Source organism: Lytechinus variegatus, chromosome 9 (assembly GCF_018143015.1).
Source record: "Lytechinus variegatus isolate NC3 chromosome 9, Lvar_3.0, whole genome shotgun sequence".
NCBI classification, from domain to species: Eukaryota; Metazoa; Echinodermata; class Echinoidea; order Temnopleuroida; family Toxopneustidae; genus Lytechinus; species Lytechinus variegatus.
This window is the reverse complement of record NC_054748.1, coordinates 12000793-12022598: the sequence shown is the minus strand read 5'-3', so window position 1 is coordinate 12022598 and position 21806 is coordinate 12000793. Positions and strand designations below refer to the sequence as shown.

The following is a 21806-nucleotide window of genomic DNA, read 5'->3' as shown; positions in this document are numbered from 1 at the left end:
GTGGATATGGATCGTACTTAAAAAACAGCTATTTTTTATTATAATTATTTAGGTTTTGACAAGAGACCGGGACATCATTAGGACAAGTCGTCACATGATCTTTCTATTCCTTTTGCTAAGTGCGAGATGAAACGAAAGGGACAATTTAATTATAAAATTATTTATCTTATTTATTAAGCTAATATGCCTAAGTAGGGCACGAAATCATGGCTTGAAAACTGGACATTTCAAGAACTTTGGTAATTATGAATAAGATGCATGAGTAAATAAATTTTTAACAATTAATGCAAGCGCAAATCGCAAGCCGAAACTTTTGATAGACTGTCACGAAATGTGGATTTTAAGAAATTTGTTGTATTATCAATATTGAGACATGTATTACTTGCCAATCAAAATGCGAGCGTGCAGCGCTAGCTGATATGTTTTGACAATCAGATCTGCAACCAGGGGGGCCACTTACATTGAAATACGTGTTTAGGGTGCTTTTCGAGACCCCATGGTCGCGCATCCACTCGTCAATGGATCTGCAAATGGATATTTTGAAAACTTATTGACTACACGAAAATAATAAAGGTAACTGATAAGTTAACATTTGCAAGCGTCAAGCACGAGCAGAAAATATTAATGTTCAGATCGTAAAACTAACATTTTAAAAAATCACTTTTAACAATCAATTTGTAAATCAAACAAAATAATAAAAGTTCGATTTCCGCGGCGAAATATTTTTTGCATATTGACTTCCAAACTTGATATTTAAGCTCCATATTGAACAAGATATGTAAATCAACTAACAGGCAACGCGAGCAAGAAGTGCGAGCGAAAATTTTATATAGTGAAATATGAAAGATTCTTTTTATTTTGCAAGTCTTTCACTTGACTTCCTCGTCTTCTTTTCCCTTTTTTCTTTTATCCCCCTTTTTTCTCTTTTTTTTGCTCCGCCAAAAGAGGGTACCCGGGCCCCTCGCCCCCCCAGCTGGATCCGCCTATGATATAAGGTGGCACAACAACTTGAATGGTAAAACAAAACAATACAAAAAAAAGTATGTAACGCAAATGTAACAAATATTTTCGCCAGAGCAAGTGTCTTGTCTTCCTTTAGGCCTAGTAACTGTCGGTAGAACAATCGTGAGCAGAGCAATTGTTATTCGAGGAGCATTTGTCGCAGGTATTTTATTTAGGTCTTATATTTATTTTTTTAAGCAACATGCCCCCCCCCCAAGCTGGATCCGCCTATGATATAAAGTGGCACAACAATTTGAATGGTAAAACAAAACAATACAAAAAAGTATGTAACGCAAATGTAACAAATATTCTCGCCAGAGCAAGTGTCTTGTCTTCCTTTAGGCCTAGTAACTGTCGGTAGAACAATCGTGAGCAGAGCAATTGTTATTCGAGGAGCATTTGTCGCAGGTATTTTATTTAGGTCTTATATTTATTTTTTTAAAGCAACATGACGAGAAACTGTCGATGGAGCAATTGTGGACGGAGCAATTATTGGCGGAGCATTTGTCCCTACATGCGGAGCAAATGTCGGTGGAGCAACGGTCCCTACATGCGGAGCAAATATTGGCGGAGCAATTGTCGCCGGAGCATGTGTCATTCGGGTAGCATTTGTCGCCGGAGCATTTGTCGCTAAATGTGGAGCAATCGTCGGTGGAGCAACTGTCGGCGGAGTAACTGTCGGCGGAGCAACAGTCGGCGGAGCAACTGTCGGCGGAGCAACTGTCGGCGGAGCAACAGTCGGCGGAGCAAATTTCGGCGGAGCAATAGTCGGCGGAGCAAATATCGGCGGAGCAAATGTCGACGGAGCAAATGTCGAGGAGCAAATGTCGCGGAGCAAATGTCGCATTTTGGGGAGCATTTGTTACCGGAGCAATCGTCGCCGGAGCATGTGTCATGGATTCCTTAAGTCAGAGTTAAGACATAATGGGTGGTATTGTGATAAACATATAATTAAACCCATTTTTTCCCCCAATTCAAAACTAGAATTTAAGCCAACACTTGTATGTACTTCTATATCCATGGCAAAGATTACAAAACAATTAATTCATCATATATTTAACTTTCTAATTCATGGAAACAATTATTTTTTACTACTTTTTTTCAAAGGATTAGAATCATATATACTTGGCAAATAATAGAGTACCAAAGCGATGATGTCAGCTGCCACGGTGTCATGGCGGCCCGGTTCTAAAAAAATGAACCTGGGGCCGTTTCATAGAGCTGTTCGTTAGCTACATGTAGGAGCCATTTTAACGCCTGGTGATCCTTTCTTATGGGCTAAAGTTTCTAAACCATCACCAATTTATTACATGTATACCATTTACCACAAGAAAGGATCACCAGTCGTTCTTGAAGTGGATCTTAACTTACGAACAGATTTATGAAACCGTGCCCTCTTATGACTCTCAAAATGATGGTGACAACCAGGGACAAAACACATCACCATTTTTGCAGATACAAATGTTTTTAACGATCGTGCAGCTGCAACTCAGTTTAGAACCAGCCGGTTCATTGTCATGACATTGTGATGTCACACTTCGGTACTCCATAGCCCTGCATTTAAGTGTGGTATAGATTAACTCAAGGGGTTACTAAAATATTTTGATCAGATTACCAGAGTCACCTGGAATGAGGCCAGCAATGTTTACTCTCACATTTTATACATATTCAGTTAACGCCTACCATTGTATGTCTCTAATGTACCATACGCACAATCACAATGATAGTTCAGACAAAAGTCAGCTCAAACAATGTCAATTTTTCAGTAACCCCTAAAATCACATTTTAAAAAGCTTCAATTGTTTGGGAGATAATATAAACCTGGATTGTGTTATATAAAGCTTAGTGGCTGATCAGTGATCATATTGTTAATATTCATGATTGATTGAACCTTTTTTTCTAATGCAATCATATGTGAAAAATTGTTCTATGATCATTTAATTGATTTTGAGTCTTGATATTCAGAGACTATCACATCCTGCCAATGAACAATACATGTATGAGTACATTTTTGTTGTTGTTAGATTGTCCTTTGGGCCTAATGTTGCCATCATAAAATGATAAAAAGTGGACCATGTAATGAACCATGACTATTTAAAAGTACTTTGGAAGGGTCTTCAATTCTCAGGAGGCGGAGTGCTTTCCGCTGCAACCTATTAAGAAGTGTGAGTACAGTAGTCCTATACCAAATCAGATTCTATTAAGGGCCTAGTATTTGTCTTTCTATGTCCACTGGTTAGTGGGCAGTGTGTCATGAAAAAAATCAATCAATGATTTTCACTCTGTTCTCAGCCAATCAGATGCAAGGATTTCAGTAGCTTATAACAGGTGTAAGTGAAAATCACTGGCTATTATACACCACGACCACCATACGTTTCCTAAACAGCCCATTACCTTACTTTATAAATTTATTAAACGCTAACTTGAAGTAAGTTTGTGTTGTTCCTTGATATAGCTAGTTACCCGGTTGATATACATAGGTCTACAAACATCTACTGTGCAAGTTGTGTTTTGCTAATATATCGCGCCTAATACTAATTTGTTATTATTATTAGCTCACAAGCTTCAGATGAAAATTTTACAATTTTTAGAACTTTTTTAACTCAAACACAATTGAATAGGTTTACAGGTTTTTATTAGTCACGATTTTAATGCATGTATTTCACATTGTAATAACTAAAGGGAAACAATGTTTGTTTTGTACGCCAATATTTTACTCATTTTTATTAAGATTTCTCACGTGGTGGAAGATGTATTATTTTACAAGCTGCGTCATCCCTCAAATTTCAAGTAAACGTTCTCAGGATTGAGCAGGACGGTTTCTTGGGACGGGCGACCACTCACCCCCCCTTGTTTTTTTTTTAATTTTTTTTTATCTGTATGCTTAATGAGTGCAAGGTGCGAGGGGTGACTGCTGGGTTGGTGGGTGCAGTTGTTTGATTTAACGTGCTTATGGTTGTTCGATGAATGAGGAGTGTGGTATGAATGTGAATGGTTTTTTTTTTTTGTAAGAGATTGTTTGTCGGCCCTATTAATGTATAGTTCCATTGAGGTTAGCTGACCCTAAGTTCCGCCTGAGCAATGGATTAGAATAACCGATTCCATTGCCCAGGTTGGATGGTGTTGTAGTGGAATTGGCATTCCCTGGCTGGAGCTGTGCATCGAACTTGACTGCTCGCTCGTCCCCAGATATCCTCCTGTCTTCCGTGTTTGTTACCGGCTTAAAACTAAGTTTTTATAGTTTGAATTAAGATGTTTATCAATAAGCATTCTTCCACCACGACCACCTTTCAGTCTTCTAATTTGTTCTTTTATTAAGTTGCATTATATTTTCTTAATCATTTCAAATTTTGATGTTTTTAAATCAGTACACTATTTATACATGTATATACCTGTAAATTGTACACAATTCAGCCTTTTGGCTGCAACATGCAATGATTTTGAATAAAACCTTTTCAATTCAATTCAATTCAATTATCTTCACACTGGCCTCAAACACCACTACAGTCCTTCCGGGACTATCCCGAGACTGTAGCGGTGTTACCTTCAGTGTAAATCAGGCAATAATCTATCCTGGAATAACCCTCTTACGGCAACTTCTCAGGAATACTGCTATATAGATACGATGCATCTTATAACTATTGGATATAAAAAGTGAAGATTTGTTAAAAGCAGCCACTTGCCTGACTCCTGCTCTGACTATTGATAACTGTAACATACTAAACTACAGTGTACCTCCAAGCTCCAATACAGTGCAAGTGATATCTATGTGAACAACTATTATATACACCACATTGTGAATAACATGAGTTGTCTAACATGCATCATGATAATAGTCATACTAGATGACATACAAGTGTATGTCAACATTACAATACCCTTTGTACATCATGCATAATTGCACAGATATTTACATTTTTCTTCATCACTGGAACACAATTGAAAACCAATGATAATATAGAAACCATGATGATATTGAAACCATGAAAATATTGAAACCATGACAATATCGAAACCATGACAATATTGAAACCATGACAAAAACAATTACAAGATCTACAATATGACAAAATTTAAACTTCATTTGCATTTTTTTAGCTAAAAAAACATGTTAGTTGCCATTATTATAGCAAGCAGGTGAGCTTATTATGCAACATATTAGTTTTTTTCAACTATACTCTAGTCTAATCCTCTATTCCTTAAATACAGATTGATATCTTCATAGTGATTAATCACTCCAAAATGAGTAATTCAGAGTGACAATAGGAATAGGACTATATCCAATCTTGAAATGGTCAAATGGAAATAAACTTTATGTTCATTGTACTGACTCAAAAAAGCTGATTTAAATCCCAGACCAATATTCTTAATGAATTATTCAAATTCAAACAAATGTGAATGATATGCAATTTCAAAACATTGAAATAACAAAGATTATTTCTATTTTATTACTATCAGTTGTATTTGTAAACACAAAGGATCCCTTCCTGGATCGTTAAAATTCCCTTCCAGAGTTCAAACAATGATGAGGTCAATTTTGTCTAAACATTTTAACCAATATTTTCATTTAAAAAAAAATCACAGATTCTTTTCCCTTCAGACCCACATACAGCTATTCTGTGTAGCATCTCTAGACAGTCCTATACATGTACATTGTAATACAATGGAAAACCAGTGCAAATACGTAAGCTATGCATAGCAGGTCCTTCCAAATTAAATATTGGGTTAAACATTGGCTTTCTATAAGGCTGATGATTAGATGCAATGCGTTGAGAAGCAATGACTTCATTTCAGTTAAAGACTGAAAGGTGACTAGACTTGGCAAAACTGGATCATTAAAGCCACTTCAATTCTCACCTTCAGTCAAGGCCCTGCGTTTAATATGATGATATTCAATGCCACATGATTGATTGGAAACTAAAAAACTCCTATACATTGCTACTTCCTCTTCTTTCAAACCCTGCACGGCATGGAATGTATCATAACCTCAATCACAAGGCCTTGACAAAAGGCTATTTCATTGTCAGGCTAATTGGTAAAAGGCAAAGCATTATCTTATCTAATCGGGTGTGGCAAGAAAAAGTTGCAAATTTATTTTGCGTCCACAAATCAATCATATTGGTTGCTAATTTGTGATTGATTACAGGTCTCCTTCATGTAAACCAAATTTGTTTAATGCCTAAAATTGATATCAAATTCAAATTTGCAACAGCAGAAATTTTCAAATGATTTTTAATTAATTGCAAATATTTTCTTGCAACACCCCTTTATAGACGCATTGCATGAAATCATCCTATAGCATGTTACGCATTTAGGTGCTTATATACATGACGTTGGTATGGTTAATAAAGCATAGCTGTGGTCTAAACATTAATGCACACTGCCTTCACTGCACAAAGGTATACACAAGTGAAAACTGGTCACTTCTCTTTAATCAAAGGGAAGGGATTCAGAACAGAAGTTAAACATTTCATTTTGCAAAAACAATTGATCCTAAAATCTTGTGCATTAAGAGCATATTTCAAAAGTCTGAACTATGTCCCCTCTCCCCCCCAAAAGTCTTCAATAAAACCTCTGAGGCCGTTTCATACAAAAAAAAAATTATCGGGGGGGGGGGGGGGTGTTAGGAACACCTGTGACAACCTACCTACAGGTGTACAAAATGGGTTCAAAAGAGTTAAAGGGGGGGGGGGGTGTTGAACCCCTATAACCCCCCTCCCTGCGTACGCCACTGACATGACCTGTGCATTTGGGCAATTTCAGCAACTACACCTTTCCCTCAATAAAACACAGCATATATGTAAGACAAGCTGTTTAGTGAAGACCAATTTTCACTTGTGACCTTTCGGCTGAATAAGGCAGTAAAGACCATAAAGACAAAGATCATGCATTGTACCATCTCGTTACTCCAAGGAGGCATGTTTTTAAGGTTTTTATACCACGGCTGCGAGAAGGGGGTAAGAGGATAGACACAGAGGTTGGTATTTATTACTTACATAAAATGCAATACATGGGACAATCGTAGCGTTGCCAGGTTCTCAATATTTTGTTATTGTACAAGACAGTTAAAATCATTGACAGGCCCAAGTCATTATTTATATATTTTTTAAATATTTAAATGATATTGATAAACAGGCAATTTGGGTTAATCGTGGAGTAAAAAAAAGTTTCTTAAATTTCACATTTTACATCTTTATATCAATGAAGTGCCCATCTATTTCCCATATTTCTTTGAAATTGTTTTAATTTAGTTGGAAACTATCAAGGAAATTAGGAAAACTTCTCTATATTCTTGACTCTGAAAATCATTTTCATGTGATGTAACAGTTGAACTACCCCCATGAAAGCCTACAAGTGGGACTACAATATAATTATTGTACACCTGGCAACGCTGATTGAGGACAGTGTTTAAAGCAATACAAGAATTCAGTTAGTGAATATCGGAACATACATCTTAGCAAATGATTGTGGGGCTTATTTTCATGATTGATCATAAAAATTAAAAATCAATACAATTAATCATAGAAATCAGCCCTATAAAATATCAATTGCTAAGCTTTATGATACAACACCCTGGTCTGACTTCAAAAACTACAATCAGAACCCCATCTTAAAAAATATTCAAGAGCTGCGACTGATAACAAGTCTTACTTTAGATTTAATCTGTGATCAATCGAAAGTTAATATGAATTTGATATCTAAACAGAGCTTAGGCATACTAAATATTATACATGTACAAGTTTGAATTTTATTATTACATCGAGTAAAGATTAAGGATTTTGTTTCTCACATTCACTATAATATATCATGGTTATTAATACATATTAGTATAAATAAAGACAAACTTGACTATCAAAGTGTAACAATTCATTCATTGAATATGCAAATTCTTTGAGATAAAGTGTTTAATAACTTTTCAGCAAACGTATCAAATTTTCCTCTCATATGTAGAAGCATTCATCCACAGATGCAGAAACTTTTGTATTAATATACTTTGAGAAAACGATACAACCATCCAAAAAATTTCTACTTACGGAAATTGAACTCATTTGTATGAAGAGTTAAAACACGTAAGAAATGACATAGATTTATAATTAGTTGAATATTGTAAAAGCATGGGAAGTTTGCAAGAGGAAAGATATATATTGAACGAAAAGTTCTTAGTAGTAAAGAAGTTAGCAGAGTAATAGTAGTAGTAGTAGTAGTAGTAGTAGTAGTAGTAGTAGTAGTAGTAGTAGTAGTAGTAGTGGTAATAGTAGTCGTAGTATTAGTTGCAGCGGCAACAGCAGTAGTAGCAGCAGCAGTACAAATAGAAAAAGTCATTGTCATGGTAGTATTGTATGATTAATTAATGTCAATAGTTATAACTTAAGTATCATAATTCTTATCCTCTAACAGCACTGCCAGCCACACCCACAGCACTGACTCCAGACCGCTATGACATCATTTTGAATATCATATAATCAGTCTGTTGGCAACAATGGTGTAACTGTAGTCTTTAATATTCTTTAGTGAAATAGTTCTCCGTCTTACCTCATCAGTTGGTCTCCTCCGCAGACAGCTTGGATGGAAGTTATGTAATCTCAGGCACTGTATACCCCGCATGATACTCACATGATGAAAGGCACTTGTTACTTTTAACAGCAAAAGATCATCCTAAAACATCAAAAGAATTACATTTATTAACAAATCAGTAATGCCACTTAAAATTCCAATCTTATCCAGTCTGCCACAGAGTTTCAAATCTGGTTTTGTCCCCATGATTGGGTGTGTCCGGATTCACCTCATCCTTGCAACAATCACCCTTACCCCTTCCCTCCATTTTGCCTAATTAAGTCCATCCTCAACCCTCCTACTTCTCCACCTCTTCCATGTCTTCTTTGGCTGTCCCCTCCTCCACGAAACACTTCTAATCTTCTATCACTTTCCTCTGTTATACTACTTATTTTCTGATAATTCTCTCTGCATTCTCTCTTTTGTCAGTGCTGTTACATGTCTCACCCTTGCCAAGAGCTGCAAACTTTAATATTCATCCTTCAAGGAAAAGATAACTGAGGAAGGAGAGAGATCTTTCTCAATGATACACAATCCAATGAAAGAAATTAATGTATGAATCAGGGAGATATCTGTTATTGATTCAAAAGTCATTCAATTTTTAGGGAGTCTCCCTGACAATCAGAGAGACTTGGCAGTCCTGCTTTCCCCTTCTTTTCATTCTTTTTAAAATTTGGTTTCTCCCTTTTCCTTTACATTGTTATTGCTGTTGAAGTACCTAATACAGAGATGCCAACTTTTGGAAATCAGAATTAGGGAGGATTCGCAACCCGACACAAAATTATGTGCGCTCGAGCGCTCGACCCTTGCGGCCGGGGTCCAGGGCCCGCCTTAGGGCCCTAGAAGCTCTGGGGTTCTAGATGCTCTCTGGTGCAATCTGACCCTTATTTTGGAGCATTTCACATGTTTTAAAAAAAACATTGTTCCCACTTTTTTAACATAAAAAAATATCAAATATGCATTTTTACTTAAAAAAAAAATGAGGGGACAATAGAAGAAAAGTACCCGTTCAACAATAATAATAAGGAGGAATTATCAGCTATAGGCAGGTTATGTTCCACTATAAATCCAGTAAAGAAAAACTCAGCGCGGTAACGTCTACCTGTAAAGATCTTGTCTTCGCAATCGCAATGCAATGTCCGAATGCCGTTTGCTCCCAAAGTGCTTCCGAATATCATCACGACCTCCCTGCTCAACTGTCATGGTAAATTCCTCTTTCCGACTTCCGAATACACGGATACTAGAGACTGTATTCAGTCTTATACTTCTGAGACCATTTCTTGGTCTTCTTTTGTTGATTTTCCGCCATTTCGTGTCAATATCAACACGCCCAATCACACACCGATATTCCACCGCACGACTCGACAAATCCAGCGGCCGCAAGCCCACACGGCTCACGAAGCTAGCCGGGCCTACCGGCCTGGTGCACAGTGGATTCCCGTTGGGCATATCGCATGCACCAGCTTTTCACTGATCCTTATTTGTCTGCCTTTCACACAGAATTTAGTAGCAGCGAACGTAATGGAGTTAATACATGCTAAAGTTAGCAGACGATACATGTCCTTCCAATCCAATTTGATCAATGCAAAAAAATCGTAATTTCGGGAGGATAAGGATGGTAATCGTAAGGGCGGGAGTTGGGATGAATTTTCGGGAGCCTCCCGATGAAATCGGGAGGGTTGGCATCTCTGCATATATCACCCATCACCACCCGTCTCTTACCACTGTCATATAATGTAGCATTCTACCATCCACCTTAGCTTCAAGGAAGGTATCTTTATATTGAGGTAGTCCTACATCATCTAGCCACCTGGTCACCCAATGGTAGTCCAAGTCTCCTTGTTTGTCTTCACACTCTGATCCCATTGCCTGAAGGGCTAGCTGAAGCTTCTTACGATGGAGTGGATTCTTAAGACCCAAGTACTGAGGGTCAAAGAAAACAAAACTTCAACAATTCAAAGGTTAAAGATAAACAACATTTTGATAGTAAACTGTGAAAAAATGAAATAAACTATGTAAAACTAACAATTTTTTTTTCATACCAAAGTACTGGATTCAAAGTTCAAATATCAAAGATTACAAACAATCTACAGGTGAAGGATGTATTTATAAACAATATATTGACATTGAACTGTGAAAATCAACATTAACTTGATAATTAAAGATCAGGGTCAAAGGTTAAAAATGCAAATAAGGCTTCAAATTTTACACTTTTTTTTTCTTTCATAAATTGCCTTTGTTGCAACATCCAAAGGAGAAATAACGGAAAACAAAGATTGTTTATGTACATGTGTTAAGGCACCTATTCCACAGAGGGGGAGACCTTTGAAAGGCTATTGAAAGACCAAAAATTGGCAAGGTCATACAGCAGTCTCCAAGATCATTGAAATTTGTCATCTCTGTGGAATGGCTCAGAAAGACCCCTCAAAGAACTCTGAAAGACCGTTTGAAATGATAGGTCAAGTTATTTAATTCACTAAATCATTTCTAATGCTTTTATGTTATATTCAGGAAGTATATCATAACAAAAAGTTCATCTGGAATGGATTGGTATTCAGCTGTCCTCAAAATAAACATAAAATCAACTAAAAAATTTTGGGTTACAAATTTGGGGTCAGTTCCATTTATGTATTTCTGCAGCAGTGCATGTCAGTCTCAGCATAACCCAGTTAAAATTTCATATCATTTTAATGATTCTAGACATACAATGATTTAACAATATTCACTTTCATATTAACACATTGTCTACTGGAACCATGTTATTCCTATGGGAATCTCAAAATGCAGTAGACTACAGGACATTCTCTCAAAACATTTTTCACAGTAACTCCCAGAGTATTGTTTTTTTCTGTTTTATGGACATGAAGTTTAGACATGACTTCCTGCCTCCTATGAGGTTTGGCAAACATGTTGATATCACACTGTGAGTTAGCCAAGCTAAGCACAGGTGTAAGGATATTAACTGCTCAAATTTGGCAAAAGGAAGCAAGTGACACATCAGTCAAATTAGAGTTACTGTTGTTTCTGAAACACCCTTTGTATGTTGCAGTTCAGGCAAACTTTGGGGAAGAAATGATCGTTCTGTGGAAAGATATTGAAGAAAATGTGCTGTTAAATTGCATTGATGCATATGTAAATGACAAACACACATTGCTCATTTATAACAAATGATACTTGCTCCCTTTTGCCAAAGTACGACAGTATGGCTACAATCCAAATAGAACATATTCAGATCACATGGTTGGAAATATAAAGGCGTTCTAACACATGTTTTTAGCCAGTGTATGCTAAACGTAAGTATGGCAAGCGATCCACTCATTTAAGCTGTCCACTCTTTATCAAGGATGTGTAACAAAAATATCAGAAATAAAATGGTTTAAACATGTATCAAGAAAATAATTTTGTTGTGAACAAAAATTTAATGTCAACAAATAGGGACCTAACCAATGTCTTGAGCTCACAAGGGTTACAAATAAATACATTTTTCTCACCTTTTCTAGTTCTAGAGGAGCAGCAGCAAGCAGTGTTCCACCATTCTTCACCCAGACTCTACAAGCTGCGGCATACTGAGCGAGCCCCATCCCTCTTAGCCAATCAGAAACCTGCTCACTGTCCCACTTGGCAAATGGAGCGTTCAAGTCACTAAAGAAAAGATGATTATATCATAATCATATGTATATAGAGGATATGACTTCAAAGCACTGTAACTTATCCCTATCTAGGCCGGGGTATTTTGGGAGTTTGGCCGGGGGGGGGGCCTCCCAGACCCCCCCTCTAAGATCTTGGCCGTCGACCGTGAGATCGCGCCGAAAATTGGCACGCAGGTTGCCTGGGACATAATCTACAAGATTGTATAGTCATTTATTTCATGCGAATCGCTATTAAGCGATTATGATTTACAATGTATGCGTAATTAGTATGCGAAATCAAACTTTTTCCTCTAACTCCCTAAATAACACAATATGCAATGACTTTGTACACGAAACCACGTTTTTGAGCAATTATCGGTCTGACATGCACTTACATAATGTTGCGTAATTTCGGAACCACGTACCCGGGTGATACAAAATTGGTCTCAAAAGTTGTGCAAGACATGAAAGTAAAAAGTCAGAGAGCGGCGCAGTCAAAAAAATTTGCGCGGCACAAATATTGCGCGATTCGTTGAGGGGGGGGGCCTCCCCCGGCCTAGATAGGGTTATAGGAGCTATACATGTAACTGGGGGATTCTAGAGAAGAATAAAAACACTTTTAATTGGTTATGCAATGAGCCAGGTGTGTTGCTATGTCAGAATACAAATAATCTTCAGTTGGGAGTAACTAAAGCAATCCTGTTAAAAATAACCACGAAAATCACAACAAAACCAAATTGGTCTACAACACCGATGCATGCTGTACAAGGGGTCGGTATCATGAAGTTTATTGATTGAACACTGGGTTGTTTATTATTATTATTATCATAATCAATCAATCAATCATTTGTATCAACTGTTCTGGTTCCATATTCCATGAGGCAGAGTATGAAAGGCTAAGTATGTGAAGGTTTAACATGCACAAGCCCTATGGCCAATCTGGATTTGAAATTTGACAATTATAAATCTACCATTATAATCATTATCTTTACATCATCACAATTCATTTAGGATCAAAAATATCATTAGGGATAAAACATTGGGTACATACTTGGTCCCATTTTCATTCTTCTTTAGGTCTCTAGACCATGCTAGTCTTGGTCCTGCTGTAGCTCTTAAACGATTGTTCCTTGAGAATTCTACTGGGTGGATATCATCATCATCATCACCATTGTGAAGATTGGCTGACCCACTACGCTTTAATCTGAAAGGAAAAATGACATGAAGTAATATTTATATTGTCATGGTAATCACATCATTACTTTCTTAATAATCTACAATTTCTTAATCAGAGAAAATATCATCATCATCAACATCATCGAAATCGTCATCATCATCGTCATCACGATCATTATCGTCATCAACATCATCATCGTCATCATCATCACCATTAACATCATCATCACCATCACTATCATCATTGTCATCATCATTGTCACCATCATCAGCGTCATCATCATCGTCATCAGCATCATCAACAAACGTTTATTCATAGACCCTTATCATCTGCTTTATCATAGACATCAGTTAAATTTCATATTTACACAATGTACATACTTTATACAAAATGTATTATTACAGTTATATTGTTGAGATGAAATTATTCAAGAGAGAGAAGAATGCACTAATTAAATTGATGGTCCACTATATGAGAGAATACTGAAAGACGACAGGATCTTCTGATAACGACAGTCTGCTTGGAGACAGGTGTGACTAAAACATTAGGGAGGCATGAAAAATGGTAACAGTTGTGCTCAAAAGTTTTAATAGTGAACCATCACACAATCACTCCTTCATGTTGAGTGTTGAATGTATACACCAACACTACAATGTTCAGAAAGCCCAGAGAAACAAACTCTCTGGAATGCAATATTTAAATCACCTGATTTCACAATTAAATATCTATAACAAGTCAAAACTTGAACACTTTAAATATGTTCATTTTCTGGTGGGGTTCATTAACTATAAAGTGTGACCGTTTAATGTTGAATTTTTTTAACATGTAGATAGGTCTAGTTCTTTGCAGTTTTTCTTTAAGTTTTTTATAAGTGACTGTCCAAGACAAATCCTTGCATCTGATTGACTAAGTGAGTGAAATGCTGTGCGGTACTTACTTTCCGATTAGTTTCTTAATGCCTTTGCGTTTTCTATAGTCCATAGGCGGAGTCCCTGGAGGGGCGGGGTATCCACTCCTCTCTAGACCTTGGAAGGTAACATTCCTTGGTCTCTGCACCCCTAAGGCATCTTCTCCTTCTGACTCAGTCATGGCTGAAGAGAGAGAGATGAAGAGAGAGAGAGAGCAATAGAGAGATGGAGAAGGACAGAGAAAGGAGAGAAAAATAAAGAAAGAGAAAGAGGAAAAAAGAGAGAAACAGAAACAAATTGTAATATGCAAATGTAGATGAACCTTTTCTAAACTAATACTCTATAATAATAAATATTTTTTGTCAAAATCTGAAGACATCGTTGAGTTTAGAGTTTAAGTTCTGATTATGAGACAGAATGCTGGGAAAAAACTGTCTTAAAATGATTGGGAAACATTGATAAAAAATCACCAAAATAAGAAGATATAAATATACACAGAGTTACAAACACTGCACACAAAAACACATACATGGGACTGCATAAAAAATGTTAAGGCTAATATTTTGATTGTATCTTAAAGTGAGACCATCTTACATGAAGTGAATCTATTTAAATATGACATCCTTCTGAAATAACAATTCACACTCACTACTCTCAGCCTTTCAGACAACTTGCCTCCCTCTTTTAATGCAATTATCAAAAAATGATCTCACAAAGATCTTGCATCACTGCTCTGCACTTCAGATGTGAATTTTCCTTGCCTGATTTCATATCATGCTTCATGTAATAATCCCTTGAGCATTGAGAACCATTGGGTTTTAAAAGGTAATAAATCCACTTTTGAAAAAAACATCAGGGTCCCGTAACACAAGGATTAGCGATTGATTGCTAATTTTAAAGAACAATTCTGATTGGTTCGTAGTCAGTCTACTGAGCAAAATACGCATGCAACAAGGATCTTGATTGGTCATTTCATTTAGTGATTAATTGATAACCTTTGTGTTACGTCGCCCTGGTCATAATACAGTGAGGTATCAAAGTTTGAACCAAAGCATTAAAGTATGATGGTGGTCCCTAAGTCTGCACACCTAACAATTTGAGTTAAGATTTAACATGAATTCTTTTTATTCCACAAAATCTTTTATTTAATAATGTTCCTTATATTATTATGAATACATGTAAGTGTACCAAATATCTCATAAGAATTTGAAAGAAATAAAGGATTTTCTTGGAAAAAACCTCGGGCAGTCATTTTTGGATTGAAAAAAAAATGGTACCCCATGTCTGCGCACCCATTCACTTTGCACACAATACAGGGATTTTGATGAGAAAGGCTACATTTTGAGGTCTTCACATGAAAAGCCCTAAATTCATTATTTTTCCACCATTTTGACTTGAATTTTGTAATGAATATCTGTCTACGTATTGCATGTGTAAAGTTTGTGTTCGTTGCGAATCTTCTTTTACTAAAATTGCGCAGATACGCATGTGCCCAGACAAGGGGGACTGCGCAGACTTGGGGGAACTTGACATGTTTTTGTTTTGTTTTGACAAAAAATACTATTTTGTTTTTGTTTATCTGTTTATATATACATTTTCTTGTTTTGAACAAAATGTTGGCAATTGCCAGTGATGTTCTGTAATAAATTCAATTCATAAGACAGCAGAATTTAGAGACTTTTGATTTCAATTGATAGGTTTATTTTTAAGCCAGATGGATTGTTATTATGTGATCTGAGATCTATATTGAACTGGTTCTGAAATATTTTGAATAACGTAGCATTTTGACATCTCATAAAAAGTAGTCGAAACTGCCCTTCTCATTGAGTTTTCACATTTCTTGTGTCCATGTAACTTTTCCTTATCCTTATATAAAATAACCTTATTTATTAAAATGAAATTTAAGCCAAGACATTCCCCGATTATCTACAAGACTTATTTTGCTGTCCTAGAATATAATCTTTAGTTTTATTTAACAAATTAATCTGCATTTTGATGGATGTTTGAATTAAATTTGGTGATAGATACTATACCTGAATTTTTTCTATAACCTTGAAATTGAATAGAAAATGCACTTTAAATGTTTCCGAAGAGGTTTTCATTGGTTAAGAACAATTCTGAGATGAATGCATTTTGAGAGCTGTTTATGGAGGGTTTTAGAGTACATGATTGATTTTGATTTTTGCTATCATTATGTTACATTATCTATTGAATTATCACACTGAATATTTGTGCATTCTGTATAAAATCACACAAATGCACTTTCCTCTAAAACAAGGCCTCATTGGTGTACAGATGGGAGGGGTGTGTTTGACCCCCCCCCCAATTTATCACAACCAATAAAAAAAATAGAAAGAGAAGGGTGAAATATGATATTATTTTCTGAATATTGTCAAAATCATTCTCAAAATTTGATTTTTTCAAATTTCACAATTTTTACTCGCTCACTTTGCTCATTCAAAACTACTTATTAATTTTACCCAATACACCATACCTGGCCCCCTAAATTTTTTTTGGTTCATTATGCCACATCAAAGCCTTCATACATATATCCTGGGTACAATGTGGAATTAATTCACAAATAGTATCATATTCCACATCAGGCGATAAATTCATTAATAATTCAGTCAGAAGCTATTGTGTACAGTGTATACTTGAGTTCACAATATCCCCCATTGCTTCATGATGGATTCAAGAATTGAGAGTGAATGATGCAAGCCTGTGATGATAATAAAGACGCAAAAACAAGGACCTTCTTTTTCTTCCACTATTTTCTAAGAATATCATATTCTGCTGCTTTTCTTGTGTATTTATTCATGTTCTTTTTCCTATTGAGCCCCCTATGCCAGGGATAAAGACTAGTGTCAATAGAGAATTTGAACTGCACAGAAATCAAATGGTATTCAATGGGTTTATACACAAGTCCATTATCTGAGTGACTAAGGGAAGGTCTACCTTCAAGTAATCTTCAAGGTACAGTGTACATAAATATTGTTTAATAAAACAGATCGACAACTTATAAAGATATCTATGAATATTTATACAATGAATATTCATACATTTTGACATCACTACTCTTTTCTTTGTTCTTCCATCCCTACTCTCTCTCTCTCTTCTCTGTTTTGTCCTCTTTCCTGTTTTACTTTAGGTACCGTCATTACTAGAACCAAGGAGAGACTAAAACTCAATTTTAGTCAAAGAAATAAGTTAACTGCTCAGAGTCTAAACATGATTTAATATATCCGTAATGTAATTTAAAAATAATGCAAACCTTACTAGTGTGAGAAACTCATAAATCTTCTTCGTAACCATATTTCTATCAGATAATGTAATAAGAAATATGCACAGCACATGTAAATGATACTTCATTCGGCTGGCACTGTAGAGCAAATAAGATAATGTAATAAGAAATATGCATAGCATATATATAATTTAATGTTAAATACTTCATTGGCTGGCACTGTAGAGCAAATAAAAAGATAATGTAATTATGTTTTTACATAGCAGTGGGAGATGGGGGGATGGAGAATAGAGATTAACCTCACCCCCCCTTCTCTGCTGAGGAGGGTCACAGTAGAGGTCTGAAGGATAGCATTTTAGGACACAGTATGTCACATTAAACTAACTGGTCAAACCCCCCCTCTTAGCAAAAAAGCAACATGTAGATCCCCCCAGTGTAGCAATATGTTCCTGAAATTGAATTTATACTGTTCTACATTTTCAGCAAATATTATATTCATTTGTACATCTCTTTTTATGTTAGGTTTATCATTTTTAAAATTATTATGATATTTTGCATACAAATAAAGCAACTAAAATATTTGTAAAATTGATCACTATTCTGATATCGACTCTGACTGACTTTCAATAAACCCTCATTTCATATTAACAGGCCTGTGAGTGGGGTTTCAAAAAAAAAAAAGCGGAAAAATTCCGCTGAACTGCGTTGGCTCACTCACCAATACATAGACTGAAGAGCTTGGAGGCCCGTAAGTACAGACAACGTATTTTAGCAGTAACGTTAGATCTAACAGTGGAAACCCGATTTTCCGATCGTTTTTTGTACATAAAATGTCACATAATGAAAAAGAAATCACATCCATATTTACGAAAAAATGTTTAAAATTCATAAATATCGTACCTTAGACCGCAGTTACCGCTAATTCCTTTGAAATAATGATCGAAACATCGTCATCTTCGATCCTTTCGTTGGTCAACGTAAGTTTCCATCTTGGATGACGTCATCATCCTTACAGACGTATTTACCAGTCGCAAAATATCGCGATTTGAGCCGCTGCTTTGCGCTTGTATGCGGTGCACGGTGTGATCCGATCTGCAGCAGTTTCATTCGAAACTTCGCGAAGGCAAAATACAAGGCCCCGTAACGTGTATATTCACAACACACACATTCTGCTCGCATCCATTTACCTAGACTTGTTTTCCAGCCGTTTTGGATAAAATAGCGGAATTTTGACTAAGAAAAAAAACGGAAATGAAACACAGGAAAAAAGCGGAAATTGAAATCGGTCTTAAAAATGAAAATAGCGGATTTCCGCTAAATAGCGGAGATTTCACAGGCCTGTATTTAAATGAAACTCTATCCAGGTAAAATGGTGTGAATTAGTCAGAATGCCTTGCGTAAGGACTAAGTGCTACACAAGGTAATGGCATTGTGACCTATGCATCCTGCAGTTGTGTACTAATAAAATACATCACTTTTAGCATCTTAATGTACAACATGAGTCAGCTAAAAAAGTGTCCTATCTTTCATTGCAATGTGTTAAGTGAGTGTATCAGTTTAAGTGAGATTAGAACAGAAGGCATACCACAAGATGATGAACAATTAATAATGATGTAGTAATCTTTGGGATTATGTCATGAATCAACACTCTTAAAATATTCTGTGTATGAGAGTGAGTCATAATCCACATTATTAAAGAAAAATGAAAAAACAATGTGTGAAGGTTTTACAGCTCAAATTCATCTTAGGCCATCGTGTATTAAAGGGAAAGTTCACCCTGATGATAAGTTTGTTTTAAGAAGATATTAAAACAAAATAATGCAAATATTGGTGAAGAATAACAGAGAATTATGAATTTTCAAGTTTTTATTTGCGACACCCATATGTCGTATGATCACAAAAATTTACAGTGATTTTGTTTGTGTGGTGGATATATCATTTGTAAACAATATATCACACCAACTTCTATACAAAAAATATTTTTATTCATGTTTTATAATTTTTCCTTTTTTTATTCAAGCTACATGATATACACGGGAGCTGCTCACAGTTGACCAAAGTTAAATCTTTAACTAAAAACCCAAAACTTCAAATTCTTTGATGGATTTTCATCAACCCTCATTAATATTCTTATCATTTTTTTCAGATTTTAGCAAGATAAAATATAATCAAAATTGTTTTATGTATTTTTTTCTTTTTAGAAGCAAAATCCTACATACCTTGTTTGTTTCTAATATAAAGCATTCTTGTCGCTTGGAGTAATCCAATCTAATCCAATTTATTCTTGTCTTTAAGAGATAAACCTAACACAGGTCAAGCTATAACAGTGCAATTTGACACTATTTCATGTACATCTGAACATGTGAAATGACACTTGGTGTCTTAATCATATAGCTCAATCTATAAACAGCTTCAGATCTGTTTCCGGTTTAAAATGATAAACATTCAAACCCATTCATAAAATGTCAAAATTTGGTACCAAATCTTTGCCTTTGGAATGAACACATTAGCAGTTGATTGTACTTTGGACTTCAGTATCACTCATGGTGTGTGACGTAGAATCCTTTGTAAATATTGACTCTTTATAGGGTGAATATTGAGTCATGGATTCTTGAATATTCGGTTAATTGCTGCTTAATTGCGCATGAAGTGAATAATTTCACATCCGAAAGAGTCATTATAAAACATGGAAGAATTGATCTCTACTTCATTTATTTTTGAATTCATGTTTATTGTATGTCAATAATAGGCATGATATCTACAATTCATGGAATTTATGACGAGGGGCAATTCACATGAATGCCATATCACAAAATCTACAAGTTTTCATTCACAAAATTCATAACACTGTTACATGTACTCTATGTTGGATTTCCACCAAACCTTCCTATGTTTCTCAATTATTATTTTTATTTTTTAATGTTTTTGCCTTTGAAAAAAGCCAACATAATCTCAGGATGAATGTTCCCTTTAAACCTCTACTTAAAGATAAATACCAGTTGAGGTTAAATCTAAACATGAATTTGGCATGTATGAATGTAAAATATGTGCCAAATTATTTCAGTAAATATGTGTGATTCTGTTGCAAATTTCTTAAGACTGTACAGAACATTCATTGTAAACTTATTACAGCCAGAAATGTATATTATCAAATTTGAGAAGCAAAATTATTCCCTGATATCATCTACTTGTACATTGTAGAGTTTTGTAAAAAAATACAGTCTGGGAAACTGATATGGAAAATCAATAAAAACAATTTGAAAATAACAGGATTACCTGCCAGCAAATATGAAAATAAATTATGAAAAATGTGATTAGAAGTATGCTCCCTATGAGAGGGCTGAAGTACATTACATGTTCATTCTTCAATAAGCTAAAACTATATTCATATGTGTGTGATAGCGGTGAATGCTTGATTGCACAATATAAAATCAATAGGAAGAGGCAGAGATATGAAGTAAACTTAATTGCATTGTACACGATCCCTATTCAAACATCTGGATATAATTTAGTTACGGCTGCCGCAATCTAAAACCTCAAACATATTACAAGCAACAATACCACAGAAGTTGCTAAGCAACAACTGTTCTAGGAAAATCACCAAAGGAATGGAATGCTCAATTGAGAAAGCTGCATGCATACTAAAGTTCTCTCTCTCTCTGCAACTGGCTATCATAAAAAAATACTTGCAACCAATGTCAAATTTGTCATTCATAAAGAGCAAAATAAAACCTACAAATATCACAATCAAAAGTACTTCAAATGTCAAAATCAAGGCATTATGTCAAACCCTGTGCAGTGATAGCACACCATTTCCTATTATAAGCAACTGCATTTATTCAGCTTGATAATTCCGTTCACACTAACATAGGCCAATCATGGATGAATGTCAATAGGTCAACATGTAACAAAGAATCTTATGGCTAGATATAGTAAACAATGCTTATTGTTCACTATCTTAATCTTGGTAATGTTTGTATACATTTTGTAAATTACTTTCCTTTATTGTGATCTCAACAAAGTAACATCAATTCAATCTTACTCTGTAGAATCAAAGGCTGCCATGCTAAAATTTATTTGCAATCAATTAAAAATATCAATTCTAAATATAGTCACTCATGGATTAATTTTACCATTGAAAATTAATGTAAACTTTTTGTTGATGAAATAGACTATATAATCAGTAGCAAATTTGCAATTAATTAAACAATTTACGAATGGATAATTGCATATATAAAATGTGATTATAATTGATTGCAAGTTTCATGTAAGTGTTGCATGAATAGAAAGTCAAA

At 35.4% G+C, this 21806-nt stretch overlaps 1 protein-coding gene across 7 annotated transcripts in view; it reads right to left on the bottom strand.

Moving 5' to 3' along the window:
* Nucleotides 1-21806, bottom strand: part of LOC121422103 (liprin-beta-1-like) — a 111309-nt gene that overhangs the window by 11050 nt on the left and 78453 nt on the right. For 6 of the 7 annotated variants that reach the window (XM_041616925.1, XM_041616926.1, XM_041616920.1 and 3 more), the window contains 6 exons: nt 14300-14453; nt 13237-13389; nt 12048-12198; nt 10279-10479; nt 8536-8658; nt 6899-6946 (listed from right to left, as the gene is read on the bottom strand). In XM_041616925.1, the coding sequence (XP_041472859.1) occupies nt 6899-6946; nt 8536-8658; nt 10279-10479; nt 12048-12198; nt 13237-13389; nt 14300-14453 (830 nt within the window). The remainder of the gene's footprint in view (nt 1-6898; nt 6947-8535; nt 8659-10278; nt 10480-12047; nt 12199-13236; nt 13390-14299; nt 14454-21806) is intronic. The other variant, XM_041616922.1, reaches the window with a different exon arrangement.